Below are 23,788 nucleotides of genomic sequence, written 5' to 3'. Positions count from 1 at the left end.
ATAAATAATCCTTGATATAATTTGCAAACTTTATCACTGCACTGCTCACCCCCAATTCCAAATAATTCATGAACAAATTATATAATGCTGGTCCTAGTGCTGGTCCTTGTGAAAACCTGCTGCTCCTTGTGAAAAACTCCACTGAGAGAAATGTCCATATATTCTTACTCTCAAAAGTATTGATTTTGTGATGTGAAAACCAGTAAATACAGGGGTCATTTCGTAGAAAAAGAGGTGCAGGAGCTCATTAGCATAACTCATTAGCATAACTTATTTGCATATGTCACACCCCCTGACATCACCGGAAGTGTGTCAGAAGGCAACACCCACCGCTCAGTGTCTACTGGACTGTTCTGGATTGCTAGCTTTGGGGGGGGGATGACGTGCAGATCTGTCCTCACAGAGGAGGAAGAGCTTGTACCTGAATAAAACTTGGTTTTAAAGGTGCCACTGGACTGTTTTGGACTGGGGGGGGCGGGAGGGCTCTGCAACTTACCTGGCTGCTTCTTGCTGTGACTGAAGGCTGCTGGGAGTAGGGGGTGGGGCTTGTTGCATGTGCCCACCCCCTGGGCTCTTTATTGCCGGAGCTCCGCTCCTATGCGTTCCTGCAGGAAATGACCCTTGAGTAAATATATGGGGGAGGAGCATAACTGAGTGTTACTAATCACTCTAGTAACCACTTCGCTTGCTATCAAAGAGTCTCATAGTTGTCTTTGTTGCTTTACTGAATTGGCTCCTCAAAAGTTCATGCTGGGCAACGTTTGGGTGAACACCATATGGTATATGCTCTGTTCAGTTTACTAGCAATGTATACATTTAAAAATAATTATTTTTTTCTTTCCACATACATGTAAATCTGCTTTCTGTCTCTGCTTCCTTTCCACATTCACTCAAAGCTGTTGTCGCCAGGACTGAGTTTCTTCCTACCCTGTTGTTTTTCAGGAGAAAGATAGTGGACTAGACACATCCAAGCTCAGTGAACGGGATTTTCTGCGCAGCTTGGAGAATGCTATTCGCTTTGGAAAGCCCTTTCTCCTGGAGAATGTAGGGGAAGAACTAGATCCAGCTCTTGAGCCAGTCTTGTTGAAACAGGTGGATTCTTGTGTCTATATGTGTGTGTGTGCACGCGCACATGTGTGCACACGCGTGTGTGTAAAGATTTTAACAAGCAATGGAATGCAAAGGGTGGAAACTGTACATTAAATTAGGGTGGAACTGTACATTTTCTCAGGTGGGACTGGGAGTTAGGAGTGATGCTGAGGCATACAAGTCAAGTCATCCAGTTAGGGCTAGCCTCAGCCAAGGGGACCAGAAGTTCTGTGGAAATCTGACTATGGAACTACTTGCCACCGATCTCATCACCCATGTACTCCATTCAAAATGGCTCACCAGATTTGCTATCTTCATCTTGCCAGGAAACCAGCACAGGATTGCTGAAGTAGATTCAGAGGTGCGTTGTGGTGGGGGCATGCATCAGCAAGTGAAGCGAAGTCATTTAAAGCCTTCCCTTCCATCACTGATGCATGCTGCCACCATGGCACAACTTGGGGAGGGAAGGTATTTAAAGAGTCTCTTTAAAGAGCCACTGCCGTGGCGCAACTCAGGGAAGGAAGGGAAGGTATTTAAAGAGACATACCTTCCCTTGCTGAGGTGAGCTGCCACTGCACCGCAACTCAGCAAGGGAAGGGAAGGTATTTAAAGTTTAAATACCTACCCTTCCCTCCCTCCCTAAGTCATGCCGCAGTAGCAGCTCACCTCAGCAAGAGAAGGGAAGGTTTTTAATGCATGCTGTGGCGTGACCTTAGGGAGGGAAGGAAAGTTGAGGAGCTGAATAAATTTGGAAATACCTATTATTTCCTGAATCCCAATATCATACTGATATTGGAATTTGTGAATATCAGTATATACCAATATTTTTCGGGTTTGGTATACCCGAACCTGAAAAATACCAATTTTTTTGTCTATGTGCACACCCCTAGTGAGAACTAAAAGGATATCTTACCCTATGGCTCACATCTCATGGTCCTTGAATGAACCAGCCCACTGGACTAGAACCTGCCTGTGATGTGGTTTTGTGCATTTTTATTTTTTGTTTACCTGAACTATATTTTATTTGTTTAAATTGTTTATTTTAATTATACTCTGGTATATTTGTAAGCTGCTTTAATTCCTCACTGTGGTGAAAAGTGGGTTGATAAATTGCCTTAAAATAATAAAATAATTTCTTGGGCAGAGTTAGCTTTGAAAATCATAGCCTAAATATCTCTACCAGTCAATGGTGATAGATTACCCATGTCCAATATAGATTTTTTATCTTTTATTGTTACAAAGGACTTTAAAACTTTTTATTTACTTGTTTTCTTGATATAAAGACTTACAAACAACAAGGCAGCACGGTACTGAAATTGGGAGACACATTGATTCCATATCATGAAGACTTCAAGATGTACATCACCACCAACCTACCCAATCCCCACTACACACCAGAGCTATCCACCAAGCTGACACTAATTAACTTCACCCTGTCACCCAGGTAACCAGTCATCTTTTTATATCTTTTACCGCTATCCCATTGTATACATTGATCTTGTGGAATTGTCCTAAATAATAACAATAGTGATTCAAAAACATTGACCAGTAACTAATTAATGCTTTTATTCTTGATTTTCTGTCTTTGCCAGTTAGTGTTCTGATACTATCTGAGGGCTTAAAGTAGATTAAAAACATAAGAGAAGCCAATGTTGTATCAGGCCAGTGGCCCATCCAATCCAACACTCTGAGTCACACAGTGGCCAAAACCCAGGTGCCATCAGAAGGCCAGAACTCCAGGATCCCTCCCACTGTTGCCGCCCAAGCACCAAGAATACAGAGCATCACTGCCCCAAACATAGTGTTCCATCTAGACCTCATGGCTAATGTCTGCTAGTGGACCTCTGCTCCACATGTTTATCCAATCCCCCCTTGAAGCTTTCTCTGCTTGTAGCCACCATGACTTCCTGCAGCAGTGAACTTTACATGTTAATTACTCTTTGCGTGAAGAAGTGCTTCCTTTTATCTGTTCTAAGCCTGCTCATAAATTTCACTGAGTGTCCACAAGTTCTTGTATTGTGAGAAAGGGAGAAAAGTACTCCTTTCTCTACCTTCTCTATTCCATGCATAATTTGTTAACCTCTGTCATTATCACCTTTCCATTGTTGTTTCTCCAAGCTAAAAAGTCCTAACCTGTTTAACATTTCTTCATAGGGAAGATGTTCCATCCCCTTAATCATTTTAGTTCTCCTTTTTTGCACCTTTTCCAATGTTATACCTTTTTTGAGGTGTAGTGACCAGAACTGTACACAGTATTTCAAATGACGGCTGCACCATTGGTTTATACAGGGTCACTATGATACTGGCTGATTTGTTTTCAGTGCCCTTCCTGGTAATCCCCAGCATAGCATTTACTTTTTTTTATTCTCCTCCTTTTCTCTTATGTGTTATCCATTGTCTGTCATTCCAAGTGGGCACTGTGGTTGCATTTAGGTTGGACTATAACTTTGCCTGAGCTTGCGGTCTGTAAATGGGAAAAATCTGACGCCTGAATGGGATCTCTGGGTTTTTTTTCTGTTTGTTTAATAGTGGCTTGGAGGACCAGTTACTGGGCCAAGTGGTGGCAGAAGAGCGCCCTGACTTAGAAGAGGCAAAGAACCAGCTGATTGTCAGTAATGCCAAAATGCGGCAGGAGCTAAAAGAGATAGAGGATCAGATCCTGTACCGTCTAAGCTCCTCTGAAGGAAATCCTGTTGATGATTTAGAGCTCATCAAAGTGTTGGAAGCATCTAAGCTAAAAGCTGGGGAAATTCAGGTTGGTGAATGCTCTGTACTCCAGTTGAGGATTAGACCAGACAAGAGTTTGGAACATCCATGAGTGGGTCTCTAGCATGTACTTGTAAAATAACAGCTGTGGGAGTCACTGATTTGGACAAATCCCCTGATGAAGCAGTGTGTGAAACATGTAGGGATCCTTGAGTGGAATACAATAAAAATCTTTTTCCCCAAGGCACCATCATTTTTTTCTTTTCTGTTTTAGCTGCATTGGTACGGCTCCCACTCTTATTTTCACTTGAAACCAACAGGTTGTCTGCATGTTTTTTCCCCCGTGGGGAACTATTTGAAGCTAGGAAAATGACATGGGGTACTAATACCTCCCTCCTCCCATTTGGTAGTCGCAGTCAGGGTCCAGGACAGGGGAGGATTGCCGCTACTAAACAACAAAACCTATGCTAGAGGTTAATTCATGGATCTGCTAGCATGCAGTATGATTTAAGCTTCAGTCCACTATTCCTTTTAACTTAATGTGAAAACTGTCATTTTGCTGTGATCTTGCATCTCCTCCAGGCCAAAGTGAAGGTAGCTGAGCAGACAGAAAAGGACATCGATATTACCCGGCTGGAATATGTTCCTGTGGCTGTCCGCACCCAGATTCTTTTCTTCTGCGTCTCAGACCTCTCCAACGTTGATCCCATGTACCAGTATTCCTTAGAATGGTTCCTCAACATATTTCTCACAGGAATTTCAAACTCTGAGAGAGCAGGTATTTCTAGAAGCTTAGAGTGTGTGGTGAGAATCTGCTCACCACCAGAATTGCTTGATACCTCACAAACGTCTTCAACACTAGAAGGACAAATTCAGCCCTTATCTAGTTTTTAGAGTTCATGGAGAATTAGATATGTATAGTGAAATCAGTAGTAGTTAGATGTAAGTCTTTGCAGAGCTTTTTCTTCCCTGGCTTAGCCGGAACTATCCTGAAGGGACAGCAATTTTGTTATTTGAACAAAAGAAGAAAACAAACTGTTAATATGAACATATAAACAATGTCAGTTTAGTACAAAATAGATTAAATCCCCAAATACTGTCTCCTGTTTCAGCCTAGATCTAGCCACTAAAACGAAATGGTCTCGGGCTCCTTCTGGAAGATACTCAGGCTTCTACTTTGATTATGGAGGGTCTTGTATATAAGCCCTGAATTTCAAAGACCAAGTGGTGACTTCCTAGATTGGAACAAAACTGATGTGCAAACTTTTTAGCCATGCAACTGTTCTTACCCTTTCCAAACCTTAATTAGGATCTAATGACTTGCCAGAGATACAAAATCTTAGTGGTCTGAATGTGTTAGTGTCTTGGGTTCAGGTGCAGGCCAGAGTGGCATTCATGAAGCTTGATCACATGCAGAGCTCTTCTTACTGGGGCTACTGTAAGCTCTTGGAGGATTGGCTACACTAGGGGTGTGTGGCCTAATATGCAAAGGCGCTCCTGCTACCAGTAGAGCCCTGCTAAGTCCATATAAATTGTGTGGGAGTTCTCTTTTTAAAGTACTCTCTTCATTTAGTATGAAAAGAACCGTTCCTTACCAATGAACTTTTTCCCCCAGCAAAAAATATGTAGCTATGTTCTGCAGACATTCTAGCATACTCCCTATCTTTAGGTCATGTTTGAAGGGCAACCGTCAAAGGGAAGCCATAAAAGGTGAGGCAGGCTTTCAGAGAACAATCCTTCTGGCCCAGGTCCTCCTTGAACAATGAACTTTCTCTTGGTCAATGATGGCGGCAGTTCACCCAGCCACGTTCCCATCTATGTTCCCTTCTAACCCATGTGCTCTGTTTCAGTTGATTGCTTCTTGTTCAGTGAAGCATACAAGTCACTGCATACAACCTGGCAAATTGTGGTTTGTACTCACTCTCCAGACCAGAATCACAAACCAGCTCTAAACTGTGGTTTAGAGTCTGGGTTTGGGCGGCAAGCATAACCCATAGTTTGCCAGTTTAGATGGAATGGCCAGTATTATTTGTGCTAAACAGGGACTGACTGAACTGGAATACATGAAGGGAGAAGAAGTAAACATTAGCTGGGTAGGAATGAGGTGTAATACCATTGTAAGTCTTTCCTTCCTTTTCACCCTTCACTTTCCAATTTCTGACCGGTTATTTTCAGACACACTGAAGAAGCGAATAGCAAATATCAATAAGTACCTCACCTTCAGCCTCTACAGCAATGTATGCCGCAGTCTCTTTGAGAAGCACAAGCTTATGTTTGCATTTCTCGTTGGGATCCGGATTATGATGAATGAAGGCAAGATCAACATGGTGAGTAAACTGCAGCTGTGCAATGGCAAACATCAATAAGGTTGTTTTTCAAAGTAGGCAGCTCTTTAGTTTACAGAGATGTCTGCAGAAGAACGTGATGCAGCTCCACACATTAAAATTGTCAGTGTTGCACTGGCATTTCCTGTAGCAACTGCGTAATGTGTGGATACCCTGCTCTCATCAGGGAGGGTTCTAAGACCAGGGCCCACCTACACGGTGTAACATTAGTGTCTCTTTTAACACTTTCAGTGTGTGGAGTTGCTCTCACACTGTGCTTCCAGGCATGCATATGGCCCTCATTGTGAGGAACATCCATGTCACCTTCAGGTCTCCAAGTAATGAAAGGTATGAACTGCCAACATGAGAAGAAAGTGCACAAGGAAGCAGAACTAAGGACAGCAGAAACTGGGTGTCCGTCATAGTCAAGAATGATGCCTTAGTTACATCTAGACTGGATTATTGCAGTGTGCTCTGCTTAGAGCTCGAGGAGTGTTCAGAAGCTGCAGCTAGTGCAGAATCCTGTAGCCAAAGTGCTGGTTGGGGTCAGCTATCGGGCGCATGTGACCCCAATGTTACAACAATTGCTCTGGCCACCAATTCATTCCCAAGCCCAATTCAAGGTGTTGGTTTTGGCTTGAGACCGGGGTGTCTGAAGGACCTTCTTATCCCATACATTCCTGCCTGGATACTAAGATAACAAGGAGAAGCCCTCTTGACAGTCCCGTCAACCAGAGACGTTCATCTGGTGGGTACACAAGAGAGGGCTTTCAAGTAGCAGCCCCATGCCTAGCCCCCCTCACTCCTGACCTTTAGGAGGCAGCTGAAGGCATTCAGGATGGCATTTGATTGATTTTATTCAAATTATCGATTTTAAACTAGTGGTTGTATGCATTTTGTTGTGTTCTATTGTCATTTATATTGTAAGCCACCTTGAAGGCAGAAAGGCGGCTAAACAATGTTTTAAATAAAAGGAAGTTTAAAAAATAAAAAGTATTTGAAAGAAACTTATATTTCATAGTGCTGTTTGCCTTTAAGCTTTACTCTTTCCAAGTGCCATATCCAGTCTGTTAGGCAATAGGGTCCTGCAAGCTAGGTGTCTTCCTGACTGGTAGTCCTGGCACATGGGGTCTTCTGAAGGACTGAGGATTAACTTCTCCTTTCTGTTGTCCCATTGACCTGCCTCTGATGAGGATGAAAGATGAGTTGGATTACATTTGAACAAATAGCTATTTACAATACACTTTAGAAAACAGAGGAATAAAAAGGAGTATGAGCTTTTTGAAAGAGAGTATGAACCCCTACTCCTGCACTGTTTGCATGTGTGAACTTTTGGAATAAGGCTAGCTCTGTTTTCCAAAATTCCCATTCGTAGTATGGCTTTCTGCACTGCAGGAAGCAGAACCTAGAGGAGCTCTGAATGTTAGCCTCCTGTGAAAGAAAAACATAACTAAATGTCCCTGGACTTAAAGCCTCTGCCATCATACAAAAGTAAGCTAAAAAGATTTTGCATTAAGTAGCAGGTTTTGTGGGCTTAGTTAAATGCAGGTGAGGATCCTATACATACATCTGAGGAGGTGGGCTCTACTGCTCAAAAGCTTAGGCTAGGATAAAATCTTGTTCGTTTTTAAGGTGCTACTGGACTCCTGTGTATTTTTGCTGCAGCAGACCAACGGGGCTGCTGTGCTCTGGAATAGCATTGGGGTGTTCTAGTGTCAGCCAATGCTCCCTCTAAGCTGCGGAGTCTTGTGAGCAAAAATTCTACTTTCTGAGCTACTGGTATTAAAGTTGTGAGCGAGTGATTTGCCTACTGCATGAATTAGTTTGCTCTGGAGCCATCCTTCCTGAACTAAGACAAAAATGTGTGAGCCAGAGGCTGAAAAACTGTGAGCTAGCTCACACTAATTCAGCTTAGAGGGACACACTGTTGTCAGCTTGTCCAAATCTTGACAAAAACACAAACCGTATCTTTTATTAGGATCAACCCAAAGACACATAACAACAGTTAAGTGTGCCAGCTTTTGAATTCACCAGAACTCTTATCCAGGCTAGATGTTAACAAAAACATTAAAAATAATTTTAACAGTTACAAAAAAAAAATTGGCAAGCCTGCCATCTATGGGCCAGAAAGAGGAATACATCCACAAATTCACACTGTTGGCCCAGCAGATTCACAGAAGGAAAATTAAGGGCTAAGACTTGATTTTTCTGCTTTGTAGCTGAATCTGCGTTCTGTCTGATTCCAATATGCAGGATGAATGGCGATATCTTTTGTCTGGTGGTGCTGTTAAGGTCCTGCGAGATAATCCAGCTCCAGAATGGCTATATGAGAGGGCATGGAATGATATCTTGGCCTTAAGCAACCTGGACAATTTTTCTAGCTTTGCAGATGACTTTGTGGCAAATCTGAATATTTTCCGAATCATTTTTGACAGCACTGAACCTCACAGGTAACTCTCCTTTCCATATAAGTGGATACCAGTAGAGATGTTGAATTTTGCTTGGCTGAGGGCACCCTCCCCTACACCTTCCTCTACAGTACATGTATTCAATGTATGTTTTAAAAGATCGTTTGTAAGTGACAGTTCTGTAGAAAAGTTGCAGGAAATAGATGTTTTCAAGGTCAACAATGGTAATTTCTTCATGGGTTATCTGCCCTGGCTATGACGTTGGAAAGCAGGTTTTTTCCCCCCTGCTCACAGCACTGTCATGCATTCGTGCACCTCCAGGGGTTTCATCAGCTTTTTCCCAATCTTTCTCAAACCTGCTTTGTGCAAAAGTTTTTGGGGAAATTGCAGTAAAGCCTGGATGGTTGCTGTGTGGGTGAAAATTTTGAATTTTCCCACCTACATGGAAGCTGGTTTCCCTGATTCTATTACTGTCATTTCCTCCCCCAGTACTAAGGAGCTTTTTTATTTTAAAAAAATCAGCACTAGCATATCTTTATATTCACCATTGTAGCAACAGGTGCGGCAGGTTCTCTGAATGTTCAGCTTTTTTAATCTCTATCCCTTTCCCTTGTGGAGCTATAAAGGAAAAGGCATATCTTTGCAACAGATGGAACCTGGGAATTCATAGAACCTGTTACACCTAATGTCACAACAGAATTAATGATATCCTAGTTCGGCAGGGAGATTTCTAAGTTGCAAACCCCCAGGGGTCCAGGGGAATGGGAGTGGCCAGTGCTGGGGGACTGGGTCGGGGAAACTGCAGTGAAACCTACCAGCTGGCTAGGCAGGTGGTGAGCTCCCCCTTACTAGTGGTCTTTAAGCAGCAGCTGGACAAACACTTGTCAGGGATGCTCTGGGCCAGAGGTGTCGAGCTCATTTGTTATGAGGGCCGGATCTGACATAAATGTCACTTTGTTGGGCCAGGCCATGTGTGCCATAAAATGTAACGCCAGGTACCAGAGATATAAACTTTATAAAGGACACAGACAAACCCAATAAACAATATTATATTTTGCTCAAAATACAAACAAAAGCACTTGATTTCTAGCAATGAAAGCAACTGATTTACTGGGGAACCCACAAAAGGCCCAATAAATGTATGTAAGACCAGTTTTTGTTTTTGTTTTACAAGGGATACCATAAAAGGGGGAAGTACCTTACATTTCCATACATTCCAGTTGCTTGTGGGCCAGGTAAGATGCCTGGGTGGGCCAGTTCCAGCCCCCAGGCCTTATGTTTGACACCCCTGCTCTAGGCTGATCCTGCATGAGCAGGGGGGGTTGGACTAGATGGCCTGTATGGCCCCTTCCGACTCTGCGCTTCGATGATTCTGTGTGGAAGCCTTGATGTCACTGCACTTTATCAGCAGCCATGCCAGCAACAGGGAAACCACACAAGCTCATCCCCATATGGAAACCACCAGTGTCTGTCCTCTGATCTAACATGTATATTTTTTCCTTTGTATAATGTGCAACTTGATACAGCCCATTCTTCTCTTGCAGAATGCCACTGCCTGGCATTTGGAACGTCAAACTGGATTCCTTTCAGAAGTTGCTTGTTCTGCGGTGCTTACGTGGAGACAAAGTCACCAATGCAATGCAGGACTTTGTGGCGGCACACTTGGGGCAGAACTTTATAGAGCCACAGGTACCCCATGGCAGTTGGAGGAGGGGAGGGGGATGTAGGTGTGATAGGAGCCAGTCCATTGTTGCAAGAGCCTTGCAGTGGTCCTTTCTAATTCCTGCCCAGTTTGAGTGGCGCCAAAGGAGGCGTAGCCAACAGCCTTTCAGCCTATGGTGGTGGAAGGTGCTGTCAAGTTGCTGACTTATGGCAACCCTGTAGGGTTTTCAAGACGAGATGTTCAGAGGTGGTTTGCCATGGCCTGCCTCTGCATTGCGACCCTGGACTTCCTTGAGGGTCTCCCATCCAAATACTAGCCAGGACCAGTGTTCCCTCTAAGCTGAGTAAGTGTGAGCTAGCTCACAGCTTTTTAGCCTCCGGCTCACACATTTTTGTCTTAGCTCAAGAAGGAGGGCTCCAGAGTAACCTAATTTATGCAGTAGCCAAGTCGCTTGCTCACAACTTTGATGCCAGTCGCTCACAAAGTGGAATTTTTGCTCACAAGACTCCACGGCTTAGAGGGAACATTGGCCAGGACCAATCCTGATTAGCTTCTGTGATATGATGAGATCGGGCCAGCCTGGGCCTTCCAGGTCAGGGCATTACTGCCTACAGTAGACAGCACGGAATCAAGCAGAAGTAGCAGTTCATTGACTGAGCAAACCTATATCTCCAGCATTGGCTTTCAGTTACTAACGACAGGATCCCTTTTTCCTTACATTTCAGACAGCAAACCTGAGTGTGGTGTTTAAGGAGTCTACTTCTACCACCCCCTTGATATTCATCCTGTCCCCAGGTACAGACCCAGCCGCTGATCTCTACAAGTTTGCTGAAGAAATGAAGTTCTCCAAGAAGCTCTCTGCTATTTCTCTTGGCCAAGGACAAGTAAATAAATTCATTCGTCCCTTTCCTGTTAACTCAGTCCAGAAGAATGTAGCTCTTACAACTGATTTGTATAAATCTGCTCCAGGTGCTTCTGGTTTTCCAAGAGTTTATTGACAGATATTTTTACCCTGCTTTTCTTATCAATGGGAACCAAAAGTTGTTTAAAATATAATTCTCCCCTTCTCCATTTTATCTTCAGAACAACAACCCTGTGTTGTAGGTTAGGCTGAGAGTGTGTGACTGGCCCAAGGTCATCCAGCAAGCTTCTCTGGCAGACTGGAGGCTCAAACCTGGGTCTCCCTGGTTGTAGTTTAATACTCCAACCAGTACACCATGCTGGCTCTCATATGTTATATTCAGGCCTCTGAAGACCTCTGTGTAGTAGGTCCCTGCCATTCCTATCTTTTAAATGGGGATCTAAAGCTAGGTGCTACTGATGGAGTCATCCATCCATCCATCTCAGGATGGCTTTGAATCCAACTCGCTCCCAAAATTACATCTCAAGATCAATGTTCCCTCTAAGAATGTATGGCTGCTGCATACATTCGTTTGCTCTGGAGCCATCCTTCCTGAGTCAAGGCAAAAATGTGTGAGCCAGAGGCTAAAAAACAGTGAGCTAGCTCACACTAACTCAGCTTAGCGGGAACCCTGCAAGATCACTGCCTGCCCATTGTGCAGGTATGCCTTCCATTCAGTCTTGCACTGCAAGCTTCTTTCATACTTGTTTACTTCAGAAATTCTGAGCAATGAAAGAACAACAAAGAGTCTTGGAGCCCTTTGGAGATTAACAAATGTGTATAAATACATTAACTGTTGTTCAACTTTTTGCAGTTCTGACAGTGACTTGCAAAATGGAAGCATTCACATTAAATAGCACTACCATTCTTAATAGCCTCTGGTGAAATGGCTGTTACTCTCAGATAGCTCCTCTTGCTAGATCCTCTGGGAGATGGTGGGACCCAAAGGAGTATAAATGAAGTTCCCCCTATTTTTGTACCTGCTTGTATGACAGATATTGGATATTGCTCACAGAGACTTGGAATATAGATCCAGGTGGCCAGCCGTGTTGGTGTGAAGCAGTAGACCAGATTTAGAGTTCAGTGGCACCTTTAAGACCAAAACTTTGTTGGTCTTAAAGGTGCCACTGGACTCTAAATTTGTTCTAAGACTTGGAATCTTTGTTTTAAGGAAAAACTGAAAATCTCAGGTTGCTTACTTTTGCTCCCAGCACTAAATAGCATGCTTGTATAGCGTGACCATACATCTGAGGAATGGACACAGCCTTGAACAGTTCTGTGTTGCTTCTTAGGGTCCCCGTGCAGAAGCCATGATGCGCAGCGCTATGGAACGTGGGAAGTGGGTCTTCTTCCAGAATTGCCACTTGGCTCCAAGCTGGATGCCATCTTTGGAAAGACTCATTGAAAGTATTAACCCAGACAAGGTGACTTGCATGTGTGCTTTCTTTCTGTGGGTATTCTCTTTTTTTAATCTGAAGACAATGTTATACATCACATGGGAAGTCTCTGCCCTTCCTCCTAGTCACAGCAACTCCAATCAGATGTTGCCTGCTCCATCCCAAGGTCATCCACTTTCAAGGGAAGGAGCTTTTCAAAAGTTCGCAGTTCTTCTGCTGAAGTCTGGATAGTTTTCAGCAGTAACTTAAAAGCATCTGCAGGCCTCCTCTTTGAAAATGTTTAAATTTATAGCAAAGTAATCAGAGTGATTGGAGAGTAATAGTCATCACTTGTCTCTCTGCTTCCTTTCAAAATTTCATGTGACCCTAACTAGAACCTGGAAGTGGTTGTAAAAAGCTGAATGGGCCATAGAATTCAGAGTTTCCACAATGAAGTGTGATTGCAAGATGAAACAGAACCCCCCTGTGAATGTTTGTTCTGTCTCTAGGAGTTTATAGTGTACTGAAAGTGTGTAATTGTATCTGGAATTACAGGTAGCCATAATGGTCCTTACAAAAATTCAAAAGCAAAGCAGTAATAGTGGTCCTCTTTTTAGGATAACCTATACCTGAAAGATCTCTTGAGTAAAGTACTTTTGATGTTCTTGAAAGACCACAATGACAAGTAGGAATGGGAACGAACTGTGGAAAATGCAGTTCGGTTCATGGTTCGTCACAAACGTTTAACAGCCAAATGAACTGGTTTGGTTCATGAGGCTCATGACCCAGTAGAATGCATCCTGTGCAAGCTAGAGACACCAAACTCAGAGGGGATCTCTGGCTGACACTGAGGATTTGGTTTACAGGGTCTGTTATGGCCCCCCAAAAAGGTGCCCACAGGAAAGTGCTTGTCATTTTAACAGGCGCTGGTTCAGGAGCGTATAGAACGGATCCTGTGTAAACCAGAGACATCAAAGTCACGGGACCTCCCCCAGATGCTTCTTTACATGACTTCCAAGTTCTGCCCCCCCCAGTTGCTTTGAAGTTTGGTAAACATTTAAATGGAGTGGAGACGTCTGCCTGGAAATGTATCCATTCACAAACCAGCAGAGCCTCGACAGACAGCTTAAAAGTTTGTGGAAAGTTCGTGCCAGTTGACCTGCCATGAACTTCACTTTGTGAACCATGAACCACCTAAAATTGGTCACAAACTTTAGTTCGTGAGCTGGTTTGTGCCCATCCCTAATGATAAGCCAGAAATCTTTCTCAGATTTTTCCCTCTTGCCTTGAAAACCCTATGGGGTTGCCATAAATTGGCTGCGACTTGACAGCACTTTCTGTTACAATTTGATCTACCCTTAATGGAAGAACACTTCTCTTATGATGGCAGAAAGAACTCTTTAATGGAAAACTTAATTCTTTCCCTTTCCCTATGGTGGTACATTATTTTATTTTCATCTTTCAATTTTCTAGGTGCACCGGGACTTCCGCCTTTGGCTCACCAGTTTGCCTAGTAACAAGTTTCCAGTGTCCATCCTCCAAAATGGATCCAAGATGACAATTGAGCCACCACGAGGAGTAAAGGCCAATCTGCTGAAGTCTTACATGAGCCTCAGCAATGACTTCTTGAACTCCTGTTCTAAGGTAAGAGATCAGCCAGCTCTTTACCAGATTTCTCTAACCTGAACCTGCATTTGCATTGAATCAGTTCAGTCCAACTGTACTTCTGCAGCAAGATATCCACAATTGTCATCGAAAATCTGCTGGTTTTAACAGATGCAGAAAGAAATAAAGGGGGGTGCTTTAGTCTTTTTAGAATATGTTTTTAGGATTATTCCTCTCTTCTTGGTGAACAATGTTCAGTAATGATGTGCATTCCCTACAGTGGGATAAAGGCCAACAAGAGTCACATTTCAGTCCTGAAAGCACAGTGACACCTAAAGTTGTTATTTTAACACTTTAGCTTGTGATATTTAGAACCAATGTGAACATGTTTGGGATCAGGCACACATTAGTAGGCATGCTATCTGTATTATTTCCATGCTTTGCAGATTTCAGAGTTCAAGTCCTTGCTCCTCTCCCTTTGCCTCTTCCATGGGAATGCCCTGGAAAGGAGGAAGTTTGGGCCACTGGGCTTCAATATTCCTTATGAGTTCACTGATGGAGACCTGCGCATCTGCATAAGTCAGCTAAAGATGTTCCTGGATGAATATCAAGACATCCCCTACAAAGTAAGATGGATACAGTGCATACAACATGGAAGTGAGAAGCATTGGAACTATCTGTCATGTTTTTACCATTCATATTCTCCTCATAATGAAAGTCCTCTGAACCAGAGAATTTCTCTACTTCATTTAATGAAGAATTCTCTTGTATAGTAGGTTACATGAAAGCATGAATTAAACCCTGCTGGGCTCTCTAGAGATCTTCAACCTTTGTATTATGCTGCCTTGCCAAATTGCTATTTACTACAAATATCAACTGCAGTCTCCTCCTCCTCCTACAAGTCAGAATAACCTGGCCACAAGAACTATAGGTGTCTTCAGTTTTAACTACTCAGATGTTTGAACTAGATTAATTTGGACGGCTCCAAATTAATGGCCTTCATGTGGCCATACAATTTTGGGAGGATTTTTTTTGAGCTCCAGTTATCCACAGTGTTGTTCACAATCAATATATCTAATTCTCAATGTGATCACATCTGTGAATACTTAAATCCAGAGACTGGATCCATGAACACATAAGACAAATCTATTTTACAAACCCGAAAAAGCCCCAGGTTTGTAGAAAACTCTGAAATTAAAAAACAAACAAACACTGAGGGTTAATGGTCCCAAAGCAGCACCTGTAGCCTTAAGAAATGCATGCCCTCTTAGTGGCTGTTGCTAGGCAACCACAACAGCATTGCCAGCATTCAAGCCTTGGTTTCAGTTAGTGAAAGACAGCGGAAGGGCCCTTTCAGGGCTGTTTTGGCCTTTGAAGGAGGACTCACCAGGCAGCTCCCCTGGCAGCTTGCATTGTTCAACAGCAACCAAGCCAGTGGTTACAGTTTCAGACTAGAATCTGGGAGACCCAGGTTTGAATCCCCACTCTGCCATAGAAGCTCATTGGGTGACTTTGGACCAGTCACACACTCTCATCTTAACCTAGTTTACAGGGTTGGTGTGAGGATAGAATGGAGGAGCAGAGAACGCTGTAAGCTGCTTTGGGTTTCCATTGTGGAGAAAGGTGTGGTATAAATTAGGTAAATAAATAATAAATATAGCAGGAGATTGAGGGGGCAGGTTAGTTGGTTTGTTGGTGGGAGAAAAGGAAGCAGGTAAGGTAAGGATACAGGACGTTGCTAGGAGAAAGAGGAAACAATGTGCAGAGTGGGATGCAGGAAATTGAGGTACCCCTCACAAAACCTTGCTGGTTCCCTGCCATGTACCTAAGCCCAGCCCAGTGGCCAGCAACACACAGAATCAAATAAGTATCCGCACACCAGGGGGCGACTTGGCTATTAGATATATAGATAGATTGGCTGGTGAGTGGGAAGGAGAGCGGGAAAAGCGGTGAGGTTATGGGAGCTTTCAGGAAAGAGAATGTGGAAATAGTGGCAGTCAGGGAAATGAGATACCCTTCACAAGTCCTTGTGGGTCTCCCATGTGCCGCATTACACAACCAAGGCCCTGTCCCCAATATTAACATGTATATCAACATCAACAGCTGATATAACCCAGACCATGATGGGAACTGACTGATTGCTTGCTGGATGCTTTTCATGCCTGCCACTGTATATGAACTGTTCTTAGCACTAGCACTTTGGAATGTTTTATATTTATTTTGTCATGACCAAAGACCCATGTGCAGTTTTGCGCATACACATGGATGGTGGATTTCATACACACCCACCTTATTGTGCGTTTTGGTTTGGGAGGGGGAGTGCAAAGAACTTCAAACAAATAGTAGGGACTGGAGAGAGAGCCTTCTGCTGATGCACAGACATAGATGTGTCTAAGCCAAAACCCTTTCTGTCATTTCTACTTCCTGGTCCGTTGCAGGTTCTGAAGTACACTGCTGGTGAGATTAATTATGGAGGTCGAGTGACTGACGATTGGGATCGACGCTGCATCATGAATATTTTAGAAGATTTCTATAACCCAGATGTTTTAATTCCAGAGTTCCATTATTCAGAATCTGGTATCTATAAGCAGATTAATACCACATATGACCTTAATGTAAGTTGAACAAAATAAACAAATACATTGCCCCCATAGGAAGAACCTTGCCGTAGAAAGGACCTTACATTTTTCTTTTGACTTGCCTGAGTTCTGTCGATCAGAAGAAAAACGTAAGGTCCTTCCTACGGCAAGGGAGGAGGTGAGGAAAATGTAACTTATAGTGAGGCTCTGAATGTCCTATTATCTTTCTGCTTTAGCAAACTGAAGGCAATAAAGTTAATTATTGTTCTGGAAGTTTGTACTGATTTGTTAATATCTCTGTCCAGTGAAGTGGTTCTTGGGGGAAAATGTTAGCACAAACAGTTGTCTATAAATAACTAATTTGGGTTAAAAGGTAGAGTATCAGTGATCTAGGAGACTAGGGTTCAAATTGCCACCCTGCCATGGAAGTTCATTGGGTGACCTTGGGCTAATGAGTCTTTCCCAACCTAACCTACCTCACTAAGTTGTTGTGAAGATAAGGTAGAAGAAGGGAGAATACAGTTGTAAGTCACTTTGCATCCCCATAAGGGAGAAAATTCTGAAGGGTTTTCCCCCCCAGGATAACCTCAGAAGAAGAAAAAATAGAACTTGAAGTTTGGGGGGAAATAATGTAACCCAAAGTTGTGATATTTTTGCTGCCATTTTGAGGAATGTGGAACCAGGCAGGTGGAGACAGTGGTGCTGCAGGCAGCTGGGGGGGGAGGAGTGGGAGTTGTCTGTAAGCGGGTGGGCGGGCAGGGAGGCGGACAGTGGGAGGCAACACTGCCGAGCAAGGGGGAAAGGTGACTTCTCCCCACTGGGAGTCTTGCAGGTTCCCTGCTTGTAAACTTTGTATTATGCTTATGTGCTTCTGAAGCAGGTTCGATCAAGAAGGTAATTAGAGAGTGCTGCCATTGGATTTTTTTTTCTTTTCTTTCGCTCTTCTTTACAACTGGTGAGTTTCTAAAAGCTATTCTTCCTCACTGTGCTGCATGTTGATTTTTCCATAGGGATACATTCAATACATCAAGAGCCTCCCCCTCAATGACATGCCTGAGATCTTTGGTTTGCATGACAATGCTAACATCACCTTTGCTCAGAATGAGACCTTTGCATTGCTCGGGGCCATTATTCAGCTCCAGCCAAAAGCATCAAAGGCAGGAGGACGAAGCAGGGAGGAGGTTTGTAAACCCATTTCCTGGGGGTCACTAACAGTCTTTATCTAGAAACCCAGACTTAGAGCAGGTCGTGTGCATGCCACAGTTTGACAAGAGTGTGGGGAGGTGAGCACAGTGATGTAGGGTGCAGCATTCAGCTTCCTGGGAATCTCCGTTGTCATTTAAAACTAACACATTTCTAGCCTTTATGCCTGCAAAGATATGCTTGCAAGATACATAGTCATTAAAGCTTGCTAAAACCTCAGAAGCCAAAGGGATGACTGAAAAGGTTTCCAGTGCTTCAGACCCTGCACAGCTCTTTGGCCTAACTAAATTCTACGGAATAAATTGTGCAAATCTGATGACTAAGCATTAAGTTATGCAGGTCACAGAATCTAGACTTTCTTGGAGCAGAATTTCATGGTTTTAAATGCAGACTACTTCTATCCCTGGCTATAGAGCTTTCCCACTGTAGGAGGCTTCTTACGACAAATTCAAATACCAAAGGTCACGAAGTGTTATTGCTGAAGAGTGAGGGGAAAGCAAAATGGCCTTTAAGTAAGCCCCAAAGCCCAACTGTAATTAAATTCTAAAAGTAAGTAGGGAGCTTAAACTAGAAAGTAATTAACTTCCACTTGGACAAAGGCCTCTCTTCTGTCATCCAATTAAATAAGACACCATCTCTGAACCTCCCTACCCTCAAACAGCTTTTTGTCTCCTTGCCATCCATGTTCTAGCTTGTGGAACAATCCTCAAGAGAGATACTGGAAAAGGTACCTCAACCCATCAACTTACAGGAAGTAATGCTGAAATACCCTGTGCAGTACGAGGAGTCCATGAATACAGTTCTGGTACAGGAGGTGATCAGGTATGATACTTAATTTGATGTGGATTATAATTCCAGATGGGTAGCTATGTCAACCCACAGCAGCACAATAAAACATGGATTAACTTCATCATATCTGATGAACTGAACTCTGACACACAAACATTTATGCTGAAATAAATTTTGTTAAAGAGTTTCAGGTGCCACCAAACTCCTTATTTTGTTTTACTTTGACCCAGCTGTAAACCCTGGTTATATCTCTGTCTGCCATAATCACCAAAGAAGTAAATTGATGCCAATAGAACTTCAGCTGCCAGGGGAAGAAAGTGGGTACAATGAATCTGCAGGCAAATATTTTTGATGGCTGAGGAGGGAGCTACTTTCTAGCATTCAGGAAGGTCAAGAGCCACTTGCAGTTTTTGTTAGTCACCCAGCTTCTATTGAACATGCAGTTAGTATGAGATATTAGAAACAAGTCCTTCCTAAGTGAGTGTGCTGTTATAGGAATCCATGGGCTTGGATCCCATGGAGAATCTCCTGACAGAAGAGATTCTCACCAGCAGAGTGCAATTTCCTCACACACGCCCCCACTGCAGCCCCAAACACACCCCAATACCACTCGTAGGGGACTGCCCCCCGGAACAGCATGAAGGGGGGAATCATCAAAGCAACCTTCCTTTCTGTTAGCTCACATTTACCTTGCAGGATCAAACCCATTGTTAATGGAAGATATTTGTCCCACGGAGATGACTCACTACAGCACTCATAACCATGGCTGCAGTTCACAATATCAGGAAGATGAAGAAAAGGATGATAACATAGGTTATTTAGGCCTGCTATTAAAATTGGGCTATTCTCATGAGCAAAACCAATGCATGATGAAGACATTGATCTTTCCCTCCAGTCTGAGGGCTGAATTATGCTTAACAGCTGTGAAACTCCACACCTGCACAAGGAAAGATGTATTCAGAAAAATGCGTGAGACAGAATGAGCAGTTAAGCTCGCCTATAATGCCTGGCTTCATAGTGCTCCAAATGCATTGATTAGCTCCGCATAAAAATGCACTGATTTTGGCAGGCAGGATTGAAACAATTAAATTATCAAACTGGAATTACTGGGAACTTTTCTAAAAAATGTAATGGGTATCCCCAATATAGCATTTTTGTTTCAAGGTGTCTATAATATTTAGTTGTGAACATACATATTTAACAGGTAAATAGCAGTCCCAAGGTTCACACATACTGTGATATCCAAAGTAAGGCCACATTCAAAGAATAACAACTTACTAGTGATCCCTGGCTCTAGGGATGTCCAGCTGTCCTTGACCAGAGCCTTCTCAGACCTGGTAGAACTCTCTGCCAAATGACATCAGGGCCCTGAGGGATCTTATGCAATTCCACAGGGCCTGTAAGGCAGCGATGTTCCGCCAGGCTTTTGGTTGAGAACAGCAACGGTTACCTCCCCCCTTTTTCTCTGTTCTTTTCCCCCCTGCCCAGAAAACAGGCTGGGAGCAATGTTCCCTCTAAGCTGAGTTAGTGTGAGCTAGCTCACAGTTTTTTAGCCTCTGGCTCACACCTTTTGTCTTCGCTCAGGAAGGATGGCTCCAGAGCAAACTAATTTATGCAGTAGCCAAATTGCTCGCTCACAACTTTAATGCCAGTAGCTCACAAAGTAGAATTTTTGCCCACAAGACTCCACAGCTTAGAGGGAGCCTTGGCTGGGAGTCCAGAATTGTGACAAGTAATATTATAGGAAAATTGCCATCTTGGATCTTTTATTCTGTATTGTAATTTTTATTAAGTTATATAATGAATTTTAATGTTTTTGTATATCTTATGGCATCATGCCTTGTACATCATCCAGAGCCCAGCATAAGCTGGGATAGGGCAATTAATAAATCTAATAAATTATTATTATTATTATTTACTCAAGCTGCTACCAAGGTAGCCTCCATCAAAAGTGGCTAAGATCCCTAGGTTTTCATTGCTGTTTCAGTGTACAAAGACTCACAAGAAATGTATGGGGAACTGTCAAAATTAAGGTTGGCTTACTTTGACTTTCTTTTTGCACAGGTATAATCGCTTACTAGAAGTGATTGCAGTGTCTCTGAAAGATCTGCTGAAAGCTCTCAAAGGCCTAGTTGTTATGTCATCACAGCTAGAGCTGATGGCCAACAGCTTGTATAACAACATAGTCCCAGAAATGTGGAACAGCAAGGTACTACTGCTTGATGGGCAATTATTTCTATAGTTGAGGTGCTTAGCAAGCCATACTGCATGGATTCTGTAGAAATGGGCTGTTTCAACATGATGTTTCAGTTGGCTGCTGTGGGTGACCATCCTTTTTTAAATAACATCAAGTCATACCGTAATTCCTCAGTGGCGCAAAGAGTACAGCCAACCTAGAAGGGAATAACTGTAGGTTGTATTTTAGAAATCTAGGATCATGAATTCTGAGCTATGCATTCACTAATGAACTAGAGTTAAGTTTGTGTTAGAAGCATCCTTTGTATTACTGACACATTTTTCTGAGGCTAGTCTCTCAACAGAGTACCATTGTATTTGTCCTCTCCCACAGGCATACCCCTCCCTAAAACCCTTGGCTTCCTGGGTGAATGACCTGCTGCTACGCATTGATTTCTTGAAAAAATGGATTGATAAAGGGATACCCCCTGTGTTCTGGATCAGTGGCTTCTTCTTCCCCCAGGCCTTTTTAACAGGGACATTACAGAATTTTGCCAGGAAATGCGTCATATCCATAGATACCATCTCGTTTGATTTTAAGGTCAGTGAGACAGGTTATAGTAACATTTAAGCAACTCGTGCTCTCTATAAACATAACCTAAAGAATGCATACACCATATCTCAGGTTGCCAGATCCTGGTTCTGTTAACCTGAATAGTTGCTACCCCATACCACGAGTTTCACGCAGTGAATCTACTACAAGTGTAAATTAATGAATCCATTATACTCTAGGTTTCATATTGCTCAAAACTGACAGGTTTCCCACACTTCGGTGTTTTTTGTTGGGTTTCTTTTTTGTGAAAGCCAACTCCCCCCCCCCTCTCAATTTAGGTAATGATCCAGCCTGCGAACGAACTAACTGAACGCCCTCGTGTGGGATGTTACATTCATGGCTTATTTCTGGAGGGGGCTCGGTGGGACCCATTGTACTTTCAGCTCACAGAATCACGGCCTAAAGAGCTGTACACAGAAATGGCAGTCATCTGGTTGGTTCCTGAGCCCAACCGCAAGCCTCCGAGCAAAGGCATCTATCTGTGTCCCATCTATAAGACACTCACTCGTGCAGGTAAGCATTTATTAAGTTGAAACCTTCAGTATACCTCCCAATACCGGACCAGGGCAGGCCCAGAACTTTTCCCTGTTGAACTGTAGGTGGGTTGTTTGGATCTCGGAAGGAAATTTCCCTTTGCATCTTTGACCTAGTCTTACTATCAAGTATAAGATAAAAGGCCAGCCCTGTTCACCCATGAAGCTGCCTTGTACTGAATCAGATCATTAGTCCATCAAGGTCAGTAATGCCTACTCAGACTGGCAGTGGCTCTTTCCAGGGCCCCAAGCACAAGTCTTTAACATCCCCCTACTGCCTGGTCCTTTTTATCTGGAAACGCCAGGAATATGAATCTGGGACCTTCTGCATGCCAAGCAGATACTGTCAACTGAGCCTTGACATCCCCCCTAGTACCACCAGGGGCACTACTTGTCTTGCATAGGAAGGAAGATACAGGTTATTTTTTGTATGTTGTAGTACTGTTCAATAAAGGGGGAGCATATTCTGTGCTCTTAGAAACTGCACATTCATGGCAGTTTTCTTGATTTTGCAAAACTTGTCTAAAATATTTGAGGAAGGAAAGTGAGCATTATAGGACACTGCAGTTCTGCCCCAATCAGTAGAAACTTTTCCAAACATACCTGTACTAGGCTGCAAATTGTTAGCTGAATTCTGCACCCACTTTATTTTCTTTGCATAGAATACTCCTACCCTGTGGAATACTAACTTTAATGGAGCCATATTTTACTTAGGACTAAGAATAACATCTCAGACATTGTATGTTCAATAAAACCCAGCTGTCTCATGTTTGCAGCCACCTTCCTTTGTTGTTTGAGCAGCTGTGGTATGAAATGATTAAACAGTCTAGCCACAGAGTGGGCCAGGTGAACTTTCCAGTCACTGCTAAAACAGATTCTTCCTGGCAAGCAACTGCTTGCCATCATTTGTCTCCCAGTCTGCTGTGACTTTCTACTCCCCAGCAGCTACTGCCTGATATACTTATGAGAGAGGTTTTGCTTTCACTTTGACTCACAACACTTGTAAGAAGAGCAGTATTAAAAACAATGCATCTTTTGCGTTCCAAGAAGTAGTCTGGTAGTTATTCTTCCTATACTGTGGTACCATCTACTGTGGCTTTGTTTCTATCATAGGGACACTGTCAACAACTGGTCATTCCACCAACTATGTGATTGCCGTTGAAATCCCTACCCCCAAGCCTCAGAGGCACTGGATCAAACGAGGTGTTGCCTTGATTTGTGCCTTGGACTTCTAAGCAATAAAACAGATGAGCTTTCTTCTAAAGCAATAAATCTCTGCACCACTGGACTTGTTTGATGAATTTTCACCTGGAAAGAAGCTCATCTGACTAGAATAATACAAGATTTTGTTTCATGAAGCCAATTGACTTTTACTAATATAACTATTTTAGTTGCACAGATTACTTTAGTGCTGTAAAAGAGTGTTTTTGACTGATCCTACGGACTGTGCTATAAGGTGACATCTAGTTTTTCAACTCAATCATAAACAAATGTAATTAATGTTAATATTAAAATGAGCATTATTCTCACTATATTCCTATTGTAAGATTCAGTGCTGATCAGCCTTCCAGATGTAGTCATTTCTCTTGGGAAAGCAAAAAAAGCTACTGTGTAATTCTCTTGGAGGAACCATGTTCTGAATCTCAGTAGTTCATGCATCACACCACCGTGCTTAGGTTCTTGCTGCTAAAAGTTGAGGACTCAAGCACTTCCCAGAGATCTAGTACAGCATGTAGCTATTTGGTACCACTTTGACAGCTCCATCTACTGGTCCAACAGGTATAGGTTTTATTTTTTTGAACTTGGTATTTACAACACTTGAAA

At 42.9% G+C, this 23,788-nt stretch overlaps 1 protein-coding gene across 1 annotated transcript in view; it reads left to right on the top strand.

Annotated features, from left to right (window-relative positions):
* Positions 1-23,199, top strand: part of DNAH1 (dynein, axonemal, heavy chain 1) — a 204,482-nt gene extending 181,283 nt beyond the window's left edge. The window contains exons 62-79 of the mRNA XM_015407009.1: positions 943-1,092; positions 2,373-2,533; positions 3,619-3,844; positions 4,378-4,573; positions 5,971-6,122; positions 8,373-8,569; positions 10,072-10,216; positions 10,916-11,074; positions 12,384-12,515; positions 13,941-14,111; positions 14,519-14,698; positions 16,511-16,687; positions 17,662-17,832; positions 18,546-18,676; positions 20,708-20,852; positions 21,213-21,419; positions 21,710-21,944; positions 23,078-23,199. Of these exons, the coding sequence (XP_015262495.1) occupies positions 943-1,092; positions 2,373-2,533; positions 3,619-3,844; positions 4,378-4,573; positions 5,971-6,122; positions 8,373-8,569; positions 10,072-10,216; positions 10,916-11,074; positions 12,384-12,515; positions 13,941-14,111; positions 14,519-14,698; positions 16,511-16,687; positions 17,662-17,832; positions 18,546-18,676; positions 20,708-20,852; positions 21,213-21,419; positions 21,710-21,944; positions 23,078-23,199 (3,057 nt within the window). The remainder of the gene's footprint in view (positions 1-942; positions 1,093-2,372; positions 2,534-3,618; positions 3,845-4,377; positions 4,574-5,970; positions 6,123-8,372; positions 8,570-10,071; positions 10,217-10,915; positions 11,075-12,383; positions 12,516-13,940; positions 14,112-14,518; positions 14,699-16,510; positions 16,688-17,661; positions 17,833-18,545; positions 18,677-20,707; positions 20,853-21,212; positions 21,420-21,709; positions 21,945-23,077) is intronic.
* Positions 23,200-23,788: the final 589 nt, after the last annotated feature.

Source organism: Gekko japonicus, unplaced genomic scaffold (assembly GCF_001447785.1).
Source record: "Gekko japonicus isolate JY-2015 unplaced genomic scaffold, Gekko_japonicus_V1.1 scaffold1974, whole genome shotgun sequence".
Taxonomy (NCBI): domain Eukaryota; kingdom Metazoa; phylum Chordata; class Lepidosauria; order Squamata; family Gekkonidae; genus Gekko; species Gekko japonicus.
The sequence above is the reverse complement of the archived record's forward strand: the minus strand, read 5'-3'. Positions and strand labels throughout refer to the sequence as shown.